The 22,487-nt window shown below is 41.1% G+C and overlaps 1 protein-coding gene across 1 annotated transcript in view; it reads left to right on the top strand.

The window, feature by feature from the left end:
- The first annotated feature begins 1,010 nt into the window (after positions 1-1,010).
- LOC113638718 overlaps positions 1,011-22,487 on the top strand; it is an 84,009-nt gene continuing 62,532 nt past the window's right edge. The window contains exons 1-14 of the mRNA XM_027140157.2: positions 1,011-1,330; positions 5,474-5,652; positions 5,988-6,098; positions 6,194-6,250; positions 6,746-6,874; positions 7,073-7,186; positions 7,761-7,850; positions 8,400-8,473; positions 14,539-14,713; positions 15,024-15,131; positions 15,226-15,282; positions 15,782-15,931; positions 16,122-16,235; positions 16,755-16,844. Of these exons, the coding sequence (XP_026995958.2) occupies positions 5,503-5,652; positions 5,988-6,098; positions 6,194-6,250; positions 6,746-6,874; positions 7,073-7,186; positions 7,761-7,850; positions 8,400-8,473; positions 14,539-14,713; positions 15,024-15,131; positions 15,226-15,282; positions 15,782-15,931; positions 16,122-16,235; positions 16,755-16,844 (1,419 nt within the window). The 5' untranslated portion in view covers positions 1,011-1,330; positions 5,474-5,502. The remainder of the gene's footprint in view (positions 1,331-5,473; positions 5,653-5,987; positions 6,099-6,193; positions 6,251-6,745; positions 6,875-7,072; positions 7,187-7,760; positions 7,851-8,399; positions 8,474-14,538; positions 14,714-15,023; positions 15,132-15,225; positions 15,283-15,781; positions 15,932-16,121; positions 16,236-16,754; positions 16,845-22,487) is intronic.

The raw sequence follows: 22,487 nt of genomic DNA, 5'->3' as shown, positions 1-22,487 counted from the left end.
TGCATACAGTACACAAGATGTTCACTCGAAGCATCCAGCGGATTATAAACCTTCATACTGCTTTCGTTACACTTCGTTAAAAGTTTTTCTCACATTATAAGGATAATAAAAGATGCTTGATTACATATTTTCTTTTTATTTAATTTTCTTTTTAATTTGAATTATTGTTAATATTTTAATCCTAATTTTAATGTAATTTATTTTATTTTTATCTATTATAAAAAAAACATTTATTTATTTATTTATTTATTTATTTATTATGATTTCTTTTTTCTTTTCTACGGACACAGTAATACAAAATAAAAACATAACATTATCCCACATGCTGCTGAATGAGATTCTTTTCGGATCATTGATGTGGTGAAGTTTTGTAAAGTGATTTTTTTCTAGAAGTAGTTTCAGTCCGCTTTAAGTTCCCCGACATCTTCAGATCAGAGGAGTTCACAATTCCTTTTGGTTTCTCAGGAACAAGACAAACTGCTATTTTTGTTTGCGAAAGAAAAGTCAGATTGCTAAAGAAGCAAGTTCTTGTTGTCTGAGCAATGAGTGCAGAATAAATTAAGTAAAAATTAAGAGGAAGAAAACACTTCAGAATGTGCAGGTATCGAAGCGCTGGATTTTTGTCTAGTTCTTCTGCCTTTCCACTGAGTTTCTTAAACAGTTGTTTTTTAAGCTAGAACAAATTTAATCAGCATGATGTCGAAGATATTCATGATGCTAATGTGTTGTGCTGCTTAGTACTGTGATGGTGAAACTATTAACAAAGCGTCATGTCACGTTGTGACGTTCCACTGCACACATCCCAGAGATCACATGTATGTTCACTGATAAAGATACGATCATGTAATTATCACCTGCTCAGGAAATGAATGCTGCACCCTTGGTGCTTGGCCCCACGAATCTCTGCTTGCACCTATTCATGTATGGTCATGTATTTAGGCAGCGCTGACTGTATTCATTCTGTCCTGCTGTTAACTGTAGAGTGAGCTTGAAGATAAACAACAGCAGGCTTCTGGGCTTCTCTCTCTGGAGCTCCAGTTCCTGTATCCAGTTCACATCTTCAGCACATCTGGTCACACAGCAGCTTTTAGGGGAATTTTTAGTTTAAGTCTCGTGTCTGTGCTTGAACCAGTGGCAGAATATCTGCGTCACTGAGACCGTAATCATTCTTTCAGAACAGAAGATAAAGGCGTGGTGAAGAAGCAGAAGTGTACAGAAGAAGAAGAAAACAGAAACGCAGATAGAGAAAGGGAGAAAAGGAGAGAGAGAGAGAGAGAGAGAGAGAGAGAGAGAGAGAGAGAGAGAGAGAGCACTGCTAAAAGGACAGAAGGTAAAATATGACTTTTTCTCTTTACTGAATTAACAAACTGAAGTAAAGTATTTCTGTGTTTTTAACAGACAAGTAACAGGATCAGTGTTTAATGTGTTCAGTTAGCGGTTTTTCCTCGGGTGAAATTTTACTTCCTCAAATTCAGTATAAATAAAGCAATGACTTGCTGGAAAAATGACAAGAAAAAATTCTAAATAAAAATATGAATAACATCAGAAAGAGGAAGAAATTAAACATAAAACGTACTTCGGTGAAAGTCAATAATAAACAGTCGAGGACAATAATCGAACTGTATAAGTCACACAATGAAGACAAACCTCTCAGTGTTGTAATGGTACACAACTAGTTTGTGTTGTGAGCTTATGACATTTGTGTTCACACTGTTTCTGTTCCTCTGTTTTTTTTACTCTGTTACACAAACAACACAAGTTTCCTCTCTAACAGTGTTTAAGTTAAACTTCAGCGTAAAAACTCCAGACGTGAAGATTTCCTAAAGAACAGAGGATTGAAGAAGAACCAGAAAAAAGTAAAAATGTCTTTGGGATTGAGATTATAATACAGATTATAATAGAGATTAATACAGATTATAATACAGATTATAAAACAGTTCATAATAGACATTAATATAGATTATAATAGAGATTATAATTAGGGATGTACCGATACCACTTTTTCTCTTCCGATCTGATTCCGATACCGGCGTTAACCTTAAAAAAGTATTAATGCAGCAGCAAACAGAACTTTTAACAGTTATTGGTATAACAATCTAAACCATATATACTGCAATTATTAAATTATTAAATTTTCTGAAGAAAATGCAATATTTTAAAGTGAATCTTATATTAAACCTATTGAAACACAATGCAAAATGTATTAAACAGTAAACCTCACACTCAAATGAGCGACATGTTTAACGCGCTGAGGTAAATTTAAAGGACGCCTGATAAACTTGTCTGTCTGTCGCAGGCGGTTGTGCAACATATTTCCTATAAAATGTATTATATTTTTTTACATTAATGTAATTTAATATATAAGTGTATTTTTCTTATAAGTTTAAGCGATAGTCTATGATGTTTGCTGTTCATTAATCAACCACCACGGGCACGGGCGTCAGAAGTAAATGCAAAGTGGGCGTGTCCTGTCCCACACACATATAACGGTTCAGACGACAATAAATTTCAGGAAGCAGCAGCGTGGTCAATGCTGTAGGTAAAACACAGAATCGAGTTTAATTTATTAGGGCATTTCCTCAAGCAGAATGGAGTCGACTGGCGGCGCTTTGAAAAGTAATAAAAAAAGACATAAGAATGCTGTATTTAAGGCAAAACTGAAATACAAGGACAGAATGGAAAATGATTTTTCCAACATGAACACAAAACAAGCATTCCAGACAGTACGGACACTAACAGGATGTGAACCCAGAACAACTTCATGTACAAATTCTGCAACAGATCCAGTACTATTTGTAGAAGAACTGAATGCATTCTATGCTCGTTTTGACAAGCAGAACTTTTCAACTGAATGTGATAACATCTTGAGAGCCCTCCCTCCTCCAGACCCTGATGAATTACTCCCCTTTACCATGGAAGATGTGAGGCATCAGCTCAGCAGGTGTAAGCTGGGCAAGGCCCTGGGTCCCGATGGTATCTCAGCACGGGTGCTGAAGAACTGCGCTCAAGAACTCTCATATGTCTTTCACTTACTTTTCAGCGAGGTTTATCTCACTGCCATCATACCTTCCATATGGAAAATGTCCATCATAATCCCGGTTCCTAAGAAACCTCGGCCTTCAGAGCTTAACGACTACCGACCTGTTGCCCTTACATCTATAATTGTGAAATGCCTGGAGAAGCTGCTGCTGAAATTCATCTTGCCAGTTGTCAATCCACAACTGGACCCCCTCCAATTTGCCTATAAGGCTAAAAGAGGCACAGAGGACGCTGTAGCCTGTCTGCTGCATCTCCTCCTTCAGCACCTGGAATTCCCTGGCAATTTTGCTCGGATAGTTTTTGTGCATTTTAGCTCTGCCTTTAATTGCATCCAAAGACATGTGATGATTCAGAAGCTGTATCACCTCAACATCCCCTCTCGGCTGATTCAACTTATACACAACTTCCTTAGCGACAGGCAGCAAGTAGTACGGCTGGGCTCAATTACATCCTCTGCTCTTACTATTAATACCGGAGCACCGCAGGGCTGTGTGTTAAGTCCATTTCTGTATACACTCTACACAAATGACAATATCAGCCCTTCGTCTAGCATAAAATATTTAAAATATTCTGACGACACAGCCATTCTTGCCCTGCTTAGAGACAACAACTCTGTCATGGATTATCACACCACTGTTATGCACTTCACTCAGTGGTGTGAGGGTAACCACCTGAATCTGAATGTTAACAAGACAAAAGAGCTGATAGTCAGTCCCTCTACACCTCAGCACCCTATTGTCATTCAAAATCAACCAGTTGAAATAGTGGACAGTTTCAAATATCTGGGAGTGACACTGGATAGCACACTCACCTTTGCTCAGCACATTATGGACATTCAGAAAAGAAGTCATCAAAGACTGTCAGTCATTCGCAAACTCAAAGGACTTAATGTCACTCCTCGTTTACTATTACTACTTTATCAAAGCATTATTCAGTCAATTTTACTGTATTGTTCAACTTGTTTTTTCGGCATGCTTTCTGTTAAAAATATGGTCAAACTCACAAAGGTGTCCAATATTGCTGCAAAAGTTAGGTCTTCCTACACCCAACCTTATAGAACTCAATAACACAGCTATCGGACGCTTTGCCATTTCAATAGAATGGGATTCCACACATCCACTAAATGAGTATCTAGCCCCACTGCCCTCAGGGTGCAGGTACAGGGCTCTGAGGTGCAGAAGGGCCCGCTTTGGAAGAAGCCTGATTCCCTCAGTCATTAAGTATCTTAACAATAGACATCACTCAGTGTTATTCTGAATGTTTTTGGCATGTGTGTATTATGACTGTCTATGTTTATTTTGTGTGTGTCGAACAAGTGCAGTGTTGTGGAAAAGAATTTCCCCTTTGGGGACAATAAAGTAAGTAACAGTCGCTGGGTACGCTTTGTAGAAGCAAACATTCTGTTTTCCTATTTAAGCTTAGACAAAAATTTATCAAGAGTAACTCCTCCTAGAGCTTTCGAGCCACATGCACCAAATTTGGATATGTTGTACACCCTGGTCTGAAGTTTGTTGCTATTTTTCTTAAGCGAGTCGAGTTCCGGTACTTCCGGTACCAGTTTTTCCCATAGACTCTCATTATAAATTTTGGAGCTTTATAACTCGGCAAGCTTTCGAACTCTCTATACCAAACTCGGCCAGCTCCTTTAGGGTGATACTCTGAACAAAAGTTTAAATTGGTGTACCAACTGGCCTTTCGGTTGTCCCGCAGCCCCACCTGCAATATATGCAAAATCAAAAAACTTTTTACAACATGGACATGTAACATATCAAAACACTCAGCCCAATGTGGGTAACTTCCTCAAGAGTTCTCCGATAACATCACATGCTCGTCTCCAGTTGCCTCCAAATGTTTCGGCACACTAGCTTTCTGTCCACTTACCTCCAAACGTAACACTGATCCTTATGTCCACTCGCCTCTGAAAAAAACACCGTATTTTGCAAATACTTGCTTTGTCAAAGCCAACATCAAAGTTTGTCGTGAAGAACTTTACAAATCTAGTTATAAAATTAAACTACTAAAATGTTCTGGTAAATCGTAAAGAAAAAACAGAAGTAGTAGTAGTAGTAGTAACAACAACAATAATAATAATAATGTATATGTGTCAGGATGTAACTTCACCTGGCAGCACAAGGCTAACATTAGCATACTCCTCTGTTTCATCTTTGTCTTCTCTAAAAAAGAAACACATTTCTGGCAAAGGAATAGCTAATCTGCTCTGTAAACTTTAGAACTTTCTTGATGTTTCTGGATGAATTTGGTTCTCAAAGTTTCTGACCAGACGAACCTTTGAGAGTTGTAACGAGTTTCTTGAGTCGAGTCCATGTGTTCACGCTCAAGCAGAGAATAAACACCTCGGGATCAATAAGTGTTATTAAAACTCCTGTGTTTCCTTCTGTCTCGTTGTAAAAGTTTTTTTTTTTTTTTTTGTCAGATTAAAAGGTCAGACTTTGTGGTGTAAAGATGGCCAGCGCTCCTTTACCTTTCACTAATGTGGGAAGCGGCTACACCGTCGTCACTCAAGTTCTTCCCTCATCTACAGCAGAACAAAATTCCACTCAGACACTCGGCCCACTGAGCAAGTTCCTGAAAGGAGAACCCAAAGCTCTGGGGGTGAGTTACACAATTACACAATAATACAATCACACACAATTACACAATCACAAAACACTTGCTCTCTTAGTAGTAGTTGTGTAGTTACAGTATAGTAGTAGTTGTGTAGTTATAGTAGTAGTTGTGTAGTTACAGTATTAGTGGTAGTTGTACCTGTACTTGTGGTAGTAGCTGTAGATTTTTTGTGTTTATATACAGTAGACACACAACAGTATTCATTAAAAAGATTTTTACAGGTTTTTTTATGTGCAATTGTTTGTGTGTGTGTGTGTGTGTGTGTGTGTGTGTGTGTGTGTGTGTGTGTGTGTGTGTGTGTGTGTGTGTGTTTTAAACAGACTGTACAGATAATGGTAGGTTTGTTGACGTTATTGTTTGGTATCGTGTTGGTGACCTTCCCTGAGTCCTTCATCATCTTCTCCGGAGTCGTCTTCTGGAGCCCGGTGTTTGTTAGTGTTCTTCAGTTTTAATGACATAAATATACAAATATATAAAATGGTATTATTTCAGGTTACAATAAAATATTTTTTTTCCGTACTCACAGCACATCATTTCCGGCTCTCTGGCTGTTTCAGCGAGCAACAAGTTAAACTCCTGTGTGGTACGTCATGATTTCTGTTTCTTTTATCTGATGATATAGTTTTGCTTCTAAATGTCACTGTAACAAACACTGACATGAACACAAACAATACAGAATGAGAACCGAAACCTGAAAACAAATAAAGAATGACAAAGACTCGAACATGGGTTAAAGAGTAAAGAATTTTACATAAAATGTAAGTGAACAACACAAAATTTCCACAAAGACAGAATGTTTCAGTAAACAAACAAACAAACAAACAAACAAATGAATTAATGTTTAAATAATAAAAAAAATACAATAAATCAGTCTATATTTGCCTAAAAGATAATATAATGCTAAATTTTTCCTACAATCTCTTTATAGTTTAATTTTCTAGTTATGACAAAACAAACAAACAAACTAACACTGCTGACAGTGGAAACGTTCTAACAGACTAAAGTGTGTATGAGTCCGTGCAAATGTATTTATTTATTGATTGATATATTGATTTATTTCATGATGTTTTTCTCTCAGGTGAAGGCAACATTGACACTGAATATTTTTAGCACGGTATCTGCAGGAATAGCCATCATCTTCCTGATCTTGCAACTGGTGTTTGGGAGTTATGGATATAGTTACTATAGTTACTCTGCCGCCGCAGAGGTTTGATTTATTTGTTTGTTCTTATTTTATCATGAGGTGTGTAAGGATAAAATAATATATAAACTTTGGTAATCGTGAAATATATTTTAGGAATTTTGTAATACAAAAAAAAAGAGTTACAAAGAAAGAAAGAATAGAAGAAGTGATGTGAAGTGGAATGACTTTTTGCCGTGATGGTGACGGTGATGTTTATTTCAGGTCATGGGACAGGGAATAACTGGAGTTCTGCTGGTTTTCACTCTGCTCCAGTTCTGCATCTCTATCGCACTTTCAGTCTTCACCTGCAAAGCCACCTGCACCAGTGAACCGACCGTGAGTATAAAGAAGAAGAAAAGCATTTCATCTTTCTGACCTTTCACTTTATTCCCCTTGATACCTGAATGCATGATGCTGCTGCTAGCTGGAGCTCAACTCCAAGCTACTTCAGATCCAGCAGGTGAAACAGCCTCCAGTGGAATAGCAGGTCAGCTGATCAGGTCAGAGGTCACCTTCAGCTCCACAGATAATCACTTCAGTTCAGTTCAGCTTTGTTTCTATGAACACCACATGTGGACAGTTCAGGTGTAGGTTCAGATCTCCAGATGTGAGAGGAAGAAATTCTCCCCAAGAAACCTTGTAAGAACATCAACAGTTCTGGTGCCCTATCGTGAGGTTGTGAGGAATTCTGGGAGTTGGAGTGCGACATTAACTAAAGTCTGCTTTCTATTTAGTGAGGATCAGATTCTGTAGGGATCCATTTGGAGTGTAACTATGGTAACAATTTTGTGTTATTTATACAGTGTTATTGTGTAACTTTGAAGTGTGTGTGTGTGTGTGTGTGTGTGTGTGTGTGTGTGTGTGTGTGTGTGTGTGTGTGTGTGTGTGTGTGTGTGTGTGTGTAATACAGGTGAACATCATCAACGTGGTTCAGAACCCTGAGAGTTTTGCTCCTAGTGCTCCTGTGAACAACCCTTTCCCACCTCATCACACTCAGCAGGTAAGAGAAACCCACAGCTGAAACCCACCATAAGATTCTGAAACCTTTTTGCCCAAAACTGAGAAATAATCTTGACAAAAAATGATAAATCAGATGTAAATAATCCAGTGCTTTCCCGGAACGTTCTACCTTTAGCCACGCCCACAAAACAATATAAAGACTTGGATGTCTCCTGTCGCTGCACTTAATTTGTCAGTAGATTTTTCTACTACCGGTGGCCATAGAAACAGCTTTTATCAGCTAGCGTTCTGCTTGACAACAAATAATTTTTTTCGCAGCAAAAACAAAAAGTTCTGGAGGGAGGTTTAGAGTTTGTGTATAAAGTTCAGAAGAGTTTATCATAGATTTTGTCATATAATATACAACATAAACTATTTAATCTAATGGAAATCATGTTATATTTTATATTTATATTTATCTCTAACACTGTAGGATCAACAACAACAATTATCATTACCTTTGAAATTGATCATTTACTCATTAGCGATTGAAGCTAAGAACAACTCCAGCAAGTTTTTAATGATTTAATGATTATTGTTGTTTTCACAGGAGGTCAATATGATGCACGGCATCGCCATGGCTACAGCACCCAGGGAAAATCCTCCGGCGTACAGCGAGAAAATGTAACCAGACCACAGAGAAGGAATAAAAATAAAAACTGTTCACTAACACTGTAACTCAATAACACAATCCCACTGACCAGAAAACACACACAATCAAGGACACTGAAAGCCGACATCACACACACATCACACACTATACACACACACTATAAACATCACACACATCACACACTATACACATCACACACATCACACACATCACACACACTATACACATAACACACACTATACACAATTTTTGATCTTAGCTATTTTTTACTCAAACCTTCCAAATTAACATAATTTGTCATATTTTGAGTTGAATTGTTCTCACATAAACATTTATTTTAGAAATAAACTTTATTTTTGTTATCTAATCTTTAACAAAATAAAAAGAATAAATATCTAACATGACGCTGCTGAATTCTGGACTCTGATTGATGTTTAGGTGTTGATTAATTCTGTGTTTTTTTTAACTCAGCTTTATTAAATAAACAATAAGTTACAATACAATGTTAAAAACCAGCAGCACTTTTTTTTCAAAAATTGGCAATTTTTCTTCACCAACAATCTAAATTTAAATCAGTTCCAATCTCTCTCTCTCTCTCTCTCTCTCTCTCTCTCTCTCTCTCTCTCTCTCTCTCTCTCTCTCTCTCTCTCTCTGCCCAAAAAAGAAGTCCACAGGTGTGGGTTTTTACATTTGACAGTAAATACTCTAACGCATTACTTTTTAAATACTTTTATTCAAGTATGTGCGGTGAGTCAAGGCGAGAGCAAGATGAGTTTCTCAAAGTTGAAATAGGCTATTTCTTAGTAACTAGCACAACACTGTTGAGGAGTTAATGCAAAATTTACACCATTGGTGTGGGTTACAAAAAGTGGCGAGCCAGCCAGGAGAGAGATTGGCCTGCAGCAAAAGTGACTGGTTAGAAGAGCTGAGTGCGCTGTGCTCCATCATCCAATATGGCATGTCTCCATCGTCTTTGATTTGTGGTGCAGCAGCACTGGTACTACTTTCAAAAGTACTCTGCCTGACGAAATAGAGGGTAAGAGGTAGACACGGCTCTCAGAGGTAACTGACGATGTATTGGTTGTGTGACTTTGAGCCACACCATGAAGTACCTGGAGGTGAATCCCACCACAGTCATTGCAGGGTTTCTTTAGATTGCAAGCGTCATGTGTGTGTAAACGAGCACATCTCCAGCAGTGCTTGCCATCTGAAATCCACTTACTAAGGTCCGCCTCAGAGTGCTCTTTAATACTGCTGCATCGAGTGATGTAGTGCTCTTTGCTACCACAGAAAAGGCAGTTGACCCTGGGTGTGTTTTTTTTTTTACGTAATACCTGTGGAATGGAAGAGGCTTTGGCCTCCGGGGATTGCGTTGTACTAATTTACTAGAGAGTCTTTGTTGCTGGTCCTTGACTTGAAGCCATCTCGCAAAGTCCTGTAGGTTGTACGGATTTATGCTAGGGGAGTTGAGCTTTCATTGTAGCTGAAGGTACTCTATGAAGCCACCTCTTAAGAATTTGGGCAGCTTACTAAGCAGACGATCCACATGTGAGCAGCAGTTTAGCGCCATGCCTCTAGGACCCTCCAATGACAACAGCATACTCACTAAGAGGTGGACACGAAGCACGAAACCCTGAAAGCTGCATGCATCGTTTGGTTTCACTTCTGTTGCAGTAAGGATTGCTGCAATCTCACTTTGTGCCAACTGATGGGGCTGGCCGTATTGCAGTTGGAGAACCTGCATAGCTGCTGAATTGGGATATGGATGATGGCGACAGGATTGGCCAATCATCTGTGCTTCAGGTAGTTTGAGATGTTCCAGCAAAATGTGGTACTTATATGTGTCATCCAGCTCTGCATAAGGTTCAGGGAGGTTCTCAAGTGCTAGTTTGAGGTTAGCAAACTCCCTCTCACTATCGTTAACGAAGTCTGGAATCTTTGGCTGGGGTGCAGCATGCAAAGGGTGGTGAGGCATCGAATATCCTGGATGCTTCAGAGTCTGGCTGAAAGGCTGTATGCAAGGGGTGGCTAGGACTGGTGCTGTGACATGCCCTTGTAAAGAGAGTGCAGCTGGTGAATGAACGTAAGGTACGTTGAGGGGCTGAAAGGCTGGTATTGGAGCCTGTAGCGGTTGCTGCACTTGGCACTGAAAACCACCTCCAGAAACATCCTGCAGCTCGGTACGCATTAACGGTACAGTCCCTCCTCCTGTAGCATGCTGCTGTTCAGGCCAAAGAGAATACAGACTACCTGATGAAACCGGTGTGAGTTTTTCTCTACCTTTTTCTATGTTTTGTCTGTATATGATTTCCACTGATCATACGCTTATATACACATATACATATACACATACATACACACATACACATGAATATGATAACCGTGACATACACAAAAACCTATGTATGAGATATCCACCTATATTAATATCACATCTCTACATATAAAATGATTAATGATGATACTCTATCACCTATGGTATAGGAGTTCAGATTTAGAATATGATTATGACATAAGTTTATGATCATAGGTTAGGATTATGGGTTTTGATTAAAATAACCTTCTGGTTCAGAATCAACTGGATCATATATCAGTGGTATTTGACTTATGATTACGTTTTGTTTGATTAGTATAAGTGTACTGCCCTATTACTAAGCTAAGCTTTTGCATTTTATAATATTGTTTTGCACATATGTTTATGCTGACTCCTTAAGTTTGCTAGACATTTGATCTCAGTCTGTCTTGTTTGTCCAGATTAGGCCTGCACATGTATTTTTATTTTTAAGCCTTAGTTCCTCTTTTCTCTCCTAAAGGACAGGTTCCCTTTTTCTTTCTTGTTTTACTCAAATTCTTAGAGTTCTGAGCACTGAGTTTCTGAGTTTTATAACTTCAATAAACCCAATAAACCACGTCTAACATTATATATATATATATATATATATATATATATATATATATATATATATATATATATATATATATATATATATATATAATGTTAATATATATATAATATATATAATATATCATATTGTAATCATTAACTCATATAGCTCAACACTATTACAACATCTGGCCTACCCCCATATGTCCTACGACATAAGAGCGCATAAGTAAGAGCACATATCAAGATTTTTCCCAACATGGGGAATGTGTTGGCTGGCTGTATAGGTGCGAAATCAGGATTTGAGTCCTCCACCATAGGCTTTCTGGCCCCTACTGGGGTGGCACAAGCATTTTGGTTGGCATGCAGCTCACTGTGTGGTGATTGTGGGGGTGAAGAATGCCGAGCATAGTGACATTTCTGGAGGTGATCGGGTAGGTGACATGGCAAGATTTACACCTTGATCCTCCTCACCTTCTTCCCTCAGAAACGATGTGATATGCTCCATCAGCTCATTCCACCTTCTCCGTCGTTGTTCGTAGTGCTTAAGCTGTCTCTTCAGCGCAGCCATGTCAGCGACCTCGTCCCTTTCCTTCAGACATAGACTTAAGAAATTCCCTCAGAGAACTCATCAACATTGAATCTGTAGGGCTTGTATTTGGATGCCCATCTTTTCTGGAATATGTTTGCATTTGACTAGTCATGCTCACTGCTGCTGCAGCTCCTCGCTGGTCCTCAGATGCATCTACTGCAGGCTGTGAGGAACTGCCATGTCGTTGGCAACATTCAATAAGATAATCCTCAAGATGCTTGGGTGTGCGGCGCTGCCTGGAGGGCCTATTTAGTTATTCAGCATGAGAGACCAAGGCTGCTTGCTCTTCTGATGACAGCATTGCGGTATTCAATTAATCCGGCTTGAAGGACCATTTGTTGTGGATTGCCCGCTGTTACTGGTGATTGTGTTATTGACCACCACAGAACTCTCATCAGGGAGTTTGAGTCATCAGATAGAGTTTAGCCATTTATTGCGCAAGAATAACATTACACACAGTGTCATGTGTGCAAGGTAGTTTCTAGGAATGAAATAAAGAAACAACTGCTTAGCACATAACCATGACATGACATGTCTAGCACGAACATTAGCCAACTGGTACAACAGACACCATACAGAAGCATTAGTCCTAACTCTCACTAAGTAACTGAGACAACATACTGCATAGTGCACTGAATTATTAAGAAACAGATGCTTAGTACAATCAATAATAAACCATCACAGTAGCCACCATTGAACATCATTGTACAAATGTTACCAATGGAAAAAAACAAGTAGCATGTTTAGCCCGAGCAGCCATACTGATGAGCAGCTATGCTAGCGGCTAACCCGGCTATATAGCAGGTGCATCAACACAGTTAAAATACAGATGGTTCTCACTAGAACAAGAAAGTTTGATCATATAACCCCAATTTTATAATCTCTACACTGGCTACCTGTTAAGTTTAAAATTGATTACAAACTGTTGCTATTTACATACAAGGCTCTTAATGGTTTAGCTTTGATTAAAGAGCGAACAACATGTTCCTGATGATGTTCTCTGTGCTGTAGGTTCAGGGGTCGCTGGGAATGAACGTGGTCCCATTTTTTCAGCAGTGGGCATCAGTGTACTGACAACAAACCTTTTCTTATATTATTCCTGTTACATTCAATGAAGATACGATCATCTAATTATCACCTGCTCAGGAAACTAATGCTGCACCCTTGGTGCTTGGCCCCACGAATCGCTGCTTGCACCTATTTTTTATTTTTGCTGAGTATCTTGTTGCTGGAGCTGTGTAAAGGTTACTCCAGGTCATGTATCTTGGCAGCGCTGACTGTATTCGTTCTTTCCTGCCAGAAACTGTGCAGTGAGCTTTAAGAAAAACAACAGCAGGTTTCTGGGCTTCTCTCCAACTCTCTCTGGAGCTCCAGTTCCTGTATCCAGTTCCATCTTCAGCACATCTGGTCACACAGCAGCTTTTATGGGAATTTTTAGTTTCACTCTCGTGTCTGTGCTTGAACCAAAGGCAGAATATCTGCGTCACTGAGACCGTAATCATTCTTTCACAACAGCAGATAAAGGCGTGGTGAAGAAGTGTGCAGAAGAAGAAGAAGAAAAGAGAAACACAGAGAGAGAGAGCACTGCTAAAAGGACAGAAGGTAAAATACGACTTTTTCTCTTTATTGAATTAACAAACTGAAGTAAAGTATTTCTGTGTTTTTAACAGATAAGTAACAGGATCAGTGTTCAATGTGTTCAGTTAGCGGTTTTTCCTCAGGTGAAATTTTACTTCCTCAAATTCAGTATAAATAAAGCAATGAAGTTACACAATGAAGACAAACCTCTCAGTGTTGTAATGATACACAACTAGTTTGTGTTGTGAGCTTATGACATTTGTGTTCACACTGTTTCTGTTCCCCTGTTTTTATTTTACTCTGTTACACAAAGAAGACAAGTTTCCTCTATAACAGTGTTTAAGTTAAACTTCTGTGTAAAAACTGCAGACGTGAAGATTTTACTAAAGAACAGAGGATTGAAGAAGAACCAGAAAAAGTGAAACGTCTTCGGGATTCATATTCTAAAACAAATTATAATAGAGATTAATACAGATTACAATACAGATTTTAATTCAGATAAAATTATTTTTTTATTTGATTTAAAATACTTTTACATGATGACGGTGCGAACCTTTACAGTTTATACAATTATAAAATAAAACTACTAAAATGTTGTGCTAAATAGCAAAGAAAAAACAGTAATAATAATAATAATAATAATAATAATAATAATAATAATAATAATAATAATAATAATAAATGTGTCATGATGTAATTACTCGTTGCTTACGACAGCACAAGGCTAACATTAGCATACTCCTCCTTTCCTATTTGTCTTCTCTAAAAAAGAAACACATTTCTAGAAAAGGAGAAGATAATCTGCTGTGAAAACTTTAGAACTTTCTTGGTGTTTCTGGATGAATTTGGATCTGGAAGTTTCTGACCAGTCGGACCTTCGAGAGTTGTAACGAGTTTCTTGAGTCGAGTCCACGTGTTCACGCTCAAGCAGAGAATAAACACCTCGGGATCAATAAGTGTTATTAAAACTCCTGTGTTTCCTTCTGTCTGGTTGTAAAAGTTTTTTTTTTGTTGTCAGATTAAAAGTTTAGACTTTGTGGTGTAAAGATGGCCAGCGCTCCTGTACCTTTCACTAATGTGGGACGCGGCTACACCGTCGTCACTCAAGTTATTCCCTCATCTACAGAAGAACAAAATTCCACTCAGACATTCGGCCCACTGAGCAAGTTCCTGAAAGGAGAACCCAAAGCTCTGGGGGTAAATTACACAATTACACAATAATACAATCACAAACAAGTACACAAACAAACACAATCACAAAACACTTGCTCTTATAGTAGTAGTTGTGTAGTTATAGTGGTAGATGTGTAGTTATAGTGGTATTTGTGTAGTTACAGTAGTAGTGGTAGTTGTACCTGTACTTGTGGTAATAGTTGTAGATTTTTTGTGTTTATATCCAGTAGACACACAACAGTATTCATTAAAAATATTATTTCAAATTTCTTAAAGTACAAGTGTGCATGTGTGTGTGTGTGTGTGTCTGTTTGTGTGTGTGTTTTAAACTCAGACTGTCCAGATAATGATAGGTTTGTTGACGTTATTGTTCGGTATCGTGTTGGTGGCCTTCCCTCAGACCAGCATTTTCTCCGGAATCGTCTTCTGGGGCCCGGCGTTTGTTAGTGTTCTTCAGTTCTTATTACATAAATATACAAATATATAAAATGTTATTATTTCAGGTTACAATAAAATGTTTTTTTCCGTACTCGCAGCACATCATCGCCGGCTCTCTGGCTGTTTCAGCGAGCAACAAGTTAAACTCCTGTGTGGTATGACATGGTTTCTGTTTCTTTTATTTGATGATATAGTTTTGCTTCTAAATGTCACTGTAACAAACACTGACGTGAACACAAACAATACAGAATGAGAAACGAAACCAGAAAACAAATAAACAATGACAAAGACTCGAACATGGGTTTAAAGTTAAACAGTAAAGAATTTTAAATAATATGTAAATGAACAACACAAAATTTCCACAGAGACAGAATGTTTCAGTAAACAAACAAACAAACGAATAAAAAAAATTAAATACTAATAAAATACAATAAATCAGTCTATATTTGCCTAAATTATAATAAAATGCTAAAATTTTCCTACAATATTTTTACAGTTTAATTTTCTAGTTGTAACAAAACAAACAAACAAATAAACAAAGACTGCTGACAGTGGAAACGTTCTAACGGACTAAAGCGTGTATGACTCTGTGTAAATTTATTAATTTATTTACTGATTGATTTATTGATTTTTTTCTTGCTGTTTTTCTTTCAGGTGAAGGCCACACTGACACTTAACATTTTTAGCGCGCTATCTGCAGGAACCACCATCATCATCCTGATCTTGGATCTGATTTTTTGGAGAAATAGCTATAGACGCTCACACTATGAGTACAGTTACAGTTACCACTACTACAACTCAGAGGTTTGATTTATTTGTTTGTTGTTATTTGATCATGAGGTGTGTAAGGATAAAATATATATAAACTTTGGTAATCGTGAAATATATTTTAGGAAAATTGTGATACACAAAAAAGAGTTACAAAGAAAGAAAGAATCAAAGAAGTGATGTGAAGTGAAATTACTTTTTGCTGTGATGGTGATGTTTATTTCAGGTCATGGGACAGGGAATAACTGGAGTTCTGCTGGTTTTCGCTCTGCTCCAGTTCTGCATCTCTATCGCACTTTCAGCCTTCGCCTGCAAAGCCACCTCCACCAGTGGACCGACCGTGAGTATTAAGAAGAAGAAAAGCATTTCATCTTTCTGACCTTTCACTTTATTCTCCTTGATACCTGAATGCATGATGCTGCTGCTAGCTGGAGCTCAACTCCAAGCTACTTCAGATCCAGCAGGTGAAACAGCCTCCAGTGGAATAGCAGGTCAGCTGATCAGGTCAGAGGTCACCTTCAGCTCCACAGATAATCACTTCAGCTTTGTTTCAACTCCACATGTAGACAGTTCAGGTGTAGGTTCAGATCTCCAGATGTGAAAGGAAGAAATTCTTCCCAAGAAACCTTGTAAGAACATCAAAAGTTCTGGTGCCCTATCGTGAGGTTGTGAGGAATTCTGGGAGTTGGAGTGCGACTTTAACTAAAGTCTGCTTTCTATTTAGTGAGGATCAGATTCTGTAGGGAACCATTTGGAGTGTAACTACGGTAACCATGTTGTGTACTTTAAAAAGTGTTATTGTGTAACTTTAAAGTTGTGTGTGTGTGTCTTTGTGTTTGTGTGTGTGTGTGTGGTACAGCTGAACATCATCAACGTGGTTCCGAACCCTGAGAGTGTTGCTCCTAGTGCTCCTGTGAACAACCCTTTCCCACCTTATCACACTCAGCAGGTAAGAGAAACCCATAGCTGAAACCCACAACTGAAACCCACCATAAGATTCTGAAACCTTTTTGCCCAAAAATGAGAAATAATCTTGACAAAAAAAGACAAATCAGATGTAAATAATCCAGTGCTTTCCCGGAACATTCTACCTTTAGCCATGCCCACAAAACAATATAAAGACTTGGATTTCTTCTGTCGCGCTTAATTTGTCAGTAGCTGTTTCTACTACCGATTGCCATAGAAACTACACCAGGTTACGCAGCGTCGAGTTCCCTCGAAAGGGAACTACACCAGGTTACGTTACGTAAGTAACCCTGTTCCCTGAGAAGGGAACGAGATGCTGCATCAGTGCTGACGCTATGGGAATGCTTCTTTGAGGAAGTTGTGTCTGAAGCTCTGTTTGCACACACGCCATTTATTGGCTCGGAAAGGACACGTGACGGAGTAATTACTCGCCAGTAAGTCCATATAAGGGCATCTACGTCACGCTGCTCCAGCTCTCTTTGTCTGATGGAAGTGCGAACAGATGCCCGGGGCGTGGCCAGCAATGCAGCGTCTCGTTCCCTTCTCAGGGAACCGGGTTACTTACGTAACCTGGTGTAGTTCCCTTTCGAGGGAACTCGACGCTGCGTCAGTGCTGACGCCATGGGAATGCCACTACCCACGCCGCCACGCACCGGTCAATGACTGCGCCAGAGGCGTGAGAGAGCACGAGCAGACTGGGAACAGCACATCATAGGCCCCGCAGTACCTGGGACCCTGGAGTGGGGTCCAAGTCCAGGTCATAGAATCTGATAAAGGTGTGCGGAGAGGACCATCCTGCCTCAGATACCTTCATAAAGCACAAATATCTTCAATGGGGACACCCCTGGCCAAGGCACTGGATGAGGCAATACCCCTAGTGGAGTGGGATTACCCCTATTCCGGCCCCCAAAACAGACAAAAAGGGTGGAGGAGTTACGCTACAAGCTAGAGCGGTGGATGTTAGTCCTCAGGGCCCTTACTGGGCAAAGCAAGTGCAGCCTCTCCTGTCTCCTGTGATTGGACATCCCGCCATCCTGGGCACCTTAGGGACATATCCTGTTCGCACTAGGACATGACAGCCCTTGAGGTGCGGGAGAAAGTGTTGCAACGGTAGAAACACAGCCCTCATCTCCAGGCAATTTATGTGCCATGAGAGACAGGGGCCCTCCTATAGACCCTGGGCAGGGCGGCCATCTAAGGCTGTGCCCCAGCCCGAGAGCGAGGCGTCCGTTGAAAGAGTCCTGTGACGGTGACACGCCCCTAGAATGGGACCCAAGGCCAAGAACCGGGGTCTTTTACACATAAGGGGGGTACGAAGCCCACGGCACGTAACCTGTATAACCCTGAGGGGATGCCTGTGTGGATGAAAGCCCGCCCCCTTGAGCCAGAGCTGGAATGGCCTCATGTGAAGCAGACCCAAAGGAATAACGTTGGCTGCTGCTGACATAAGGCCGAGCACCCTCTGTGCCTCGGCAACAGAGAGGCTGCGACCTAGCCGAATAGCTTTCACCGCTGACAAGATGGAGGCCACCCGAGTGGGAGACAGATGTGCCCGCATCGTAGTGGACTCCCAAACCACCCCCAGAAAGGTGGTTCTCTGAGAAGGAGAAAGCACACACTTTCCTGGGTTCAGCCTGAGTCCTTAGGACCTCATGTGGGCAAGCACAGCATCTCGATGCCTGGCTGCCATAGCCACCGACTGGGCCAGAATGAGCCAGTCGTCCAGGTAGTTCAGTACACGGATGCCCTGGAGACGCAATGGTGCCAGGGCAGCATCCATGCACTTCATGAACGTGTGTGGTGAAAGGGCTAGGCCAAAAGGAAGGACACGATACTGGTACGTTTCGCCCCCGAAAGCAAACCTAAGGAACTTCCTGTGCTCCGGCAGAATGCTTATGTGGAAATAAGCATCCTTGAGGTTGATCGTGACAAACCAGTCCTCGGATCTGATCTGGGACACGATCATCTTGAGTGTGAGCATCTTGAACTTGTAAGTCTTCATAGTACAGTTCAGAGCCCGCAGGTCCAGAATCGGACGCAGCCCCCCGTCCTTCTTGGGAACAACAAAATATCGGTTGTAAAAGCCGGAGTCCCGCTCTGGGAGGGGAACATGCTCTATGGCCCCTTTCTCCAGAAGTGAGAGGAGTTCCTCCCGGAGGAACACCGCCTGGTGCCCGCCAACATTTGTGGGCAACACACCCTGGAAACACAGAGGACGGGAGGAAAACTGGATCCTGTACCCCCTTTCTACAGTATTCAGGTCCCACTGAGACACCCCTGGCAGAAGTTTCCACACTGCCAGGCTGCCTGACAGTGGCGTCAAACTCGTGCAGACCTCCCGGGTGCCCTGAAACAGCACACCGGCAGGTGCGAACACGGGAAGGTTCGCACAAGAAAGGGGAGCCGACACAGGCCCCACTGCCCCCCGAAACGACAAAGGCGGCGGGCCGGCAGTAGGGGCAGCGTCTCTGAATAGGGTGCTCCCAGGAGCCCCTGCTCTCGGGCATCAGGACTCCTTCGTGGCCCGTATGGCTGAGAGGACAGACCTAAGGTCCTCTCTCACCGGACAGGTCCGGGCCCGGGCATGTGAACCGGCCTCCCTAGTTTTAGACGGGGGGCACAGGCCTCCACACTAGCTCTTCTCACTGTCCTGAGTGAGCTAGAAGGGGTGGGCATGGCTAGATGATGGCCCAGGCTGCTCTCCGCGGCGAGGGAGAAACTCCCTGAACGCCGCTGACTGGCGTTTCACCTCCTGATGCCTGTCGACGACAGTACTAACTGCGTCGCCGAACAAGCCCTGAGGTGAAACTGGGGCGTCCAGGAGAAAGGACTTATCCTTCTCCCTTATGCCCGTCAAGTTAAGCCTCAAGTGCCTCTCCATGGCAACCAGCGCAGCCATAGTATGGCCTATAGAGCGGGCCATCTGCTTCGTGGCACAGAGCGCGAGATCAGTGGCGCGGCGGAGCTCGGACACCGCCTGAGGTCCCAGCCCTTCACCGCCATCCAACTCTGCTAGCAGATCAGCCTGGTAGGCCTGCAAGACCGCCATGGTGTGCAGCGCCGCACCCGTTTGACCCGCTGCCTCATAGGCCTTACCCACAATGGCCGAAGTGGTCCTACATGGCTCGGATGGAAGGGCAGGTTTTCTCCATGCAGGCGATGCAGGGGAGAGATAACTGGCCAGCGTCTCTTCAACCCTCAGCATCGTTCTATACCCATGGTCTTCAAGCCCCATAATGGCTGAATAGTCTGACATGGCTGGAGAAAATACACGCACCGAAAAGGGATTTTTCCAAGACCTCGATACCTCAGTATGGAGGTCTGGAAGAAATGGCAGATGCCTGCATGCAGGTGGCTGACGGCCTGAAGTGAGAAAGCGGTCATCCAGCTTAGAATGGACGACACCAACTACCTCTTCAGGCCAATCTAAATTCAGCTTCTCAACAGCCCGAGTTATTACCTCGAGGAGCTCCTCGAACGCGACTGATTGCGTTGGCCGTTCTGAGGTGGAAAGCCCCTCCACTTCGACATCGAGCTCGTCAGAGCCGGACACGGAAAGCAGCATGATCTCTTCCAGGTTGGGAGAAATCGCAGCGCGAGCTCCCGAACGCGAAACCGAGTGATCGAAGTCAGGGGAAAGGGCAAGAGAAAGGGGAACACCTGTCTCTTGCTCCGCCTCTGCTAACTCAACCTGGGAACCCCATGATTGAAGCCGCCGTACTGCCTCGGCAGACGCAGGACCCGAACCACGAGGCGCAGCAGAAGCTGAAAATACAGCCAGGTGGGATCGGAGTGTGCGGAGAGGGAATCTACATTTTGCCTAGTCTTTCCCTATTTTTTTTCTTTCCCTGCACTTGACAGACAGACAAACGACACGACGTAGATGCCCTTATATGGACTTACTGGCGAGTAATTACTCCGTCACGTGTCCTTTCCGAGCCATTAATTGGCGTGTGTGCACACAGAGCTTCAGACACAACTTCCTCAAAGAAGCATTCCCATAGCGTCAGCACTGACGCAACGTCGAGTTCCCTCGAAAGGGAACAGCTTTTATCAGCTAGTGTTCTGCTTGACAACATTTTTTTTTTTTTTGCAGCAAAAACAAAAAGTTCTGGAGGGAGGTTTAGAGTTTGTGTATAAAGTTCAGAAGAGTTTATCATATAATATACAACATAAACTATTTCATCTACTGGAAATCATGTTATATTTTATATTTATATTTATCTCTAACACTGTAGGATCAACAACAATTATTATTATCTTTGAAATCGATCATTTACTCATTAGCGATCAAAGCTAACAACAACTCCAGCACGTTTTTAATGATTTATTGATTATTGTTGTTTTCACAGGAGGTCAATATGATGCACGGCATCGCCATGGCTACAGCACCCGGGGAAAATCCTCCGGCATACAGCGAGAAAATGTAACCAGACCACAGAGAAGGAATAAATATAAAAACTGTTCACTAACACTGTAACTCAATAACACAATCCCACTGACCAGAAAACACACACAATCAAGGACACTGAAAGCCTTCATCACACACACATAACACACTATACACATCACACACACTATACACATCACTCACACTATACACATCACTCACACTATACACATCACACACACTATACACATCACACACACTATACACATCACTCACACTATACACATCACACACACTATACACATCACACACACTATACACATCACACACACTATACACATCACTCACACTATACACATCACACACACTATACACATCACTCACACTATACACATCACTCACACTATACACATCACTCACACTATACACATCACTCACACTATACACATCACACACACTATACACATCACTCACACTATACACATCACTCACACTATACACATCACACACACTATACACATCACTCACACTATACACATCACTCACACTATACACATCACACACACTATACACATCACACACACTATACACATCACTCACACTATACACATCACTCACACTATACACATCACACACACTATACACATCACACACACTATACACATCACTCACACTATACACATCACTCACACTATACACATCACACACACTATACACATCACTCACACTATACACATCACTCACACTATACACATCACACACACTATACACATCACACACACTATACACACACTATACACAATTTCTGCTCCTAGCTCTTTTTTACTCAAAACTTCCAAAAAATAAAGATGTTTAACATAATTTGTCATCTTTTGAGTTGAATTTCTTACATAAACAGTTGTGCAGATTTAATTTAGAAATAAACTTTATTTTTGTTCTCTAATCTTAAACAAAATAAAAAGAATAAATATCTAACATGACACTGCTGAGTTCTGGACTCTGACTGGTGTTCAGGTGTTGATTAATTCTCTCTAACAGCAGCTCTGACTGTTTATATTAATGTACTCACTCTGATACCTTATTGTTTCCATAGCAACAGCTGTTTTCTGAATTGTCTACAACAGACAGGTCACATAAACAGATAAAAAAAGGGTGTGCAATTGTTGATATGGTGAAGGTTTCCAGTGTCAATGCTGCATAACATTCAGAAGAGAGAGAGAGAGAGAGAGAGAGAGA

Source organism: Tachysurus fulvidraco, chromosome 5 (genome assembly GCF_022655615.1).
Source record: "Tachysurus fulvidraco isolate hzauxx_2018 chromosome 5, HZAU_PFXX_2.0, whole genome shotgun sequence".
Lineage (NCBI taxonomy): Eukaryota > Metazoa > Chordata > Actinopteri > Siluriformes > Bagridae > Tachysurus > Tachysurus fulvidraco.
The sequence above is the reverse complement of the archived record's forward strand: the minus strand, read 5'-3'. Positions and strand labels throughout refer to the sequence as shown.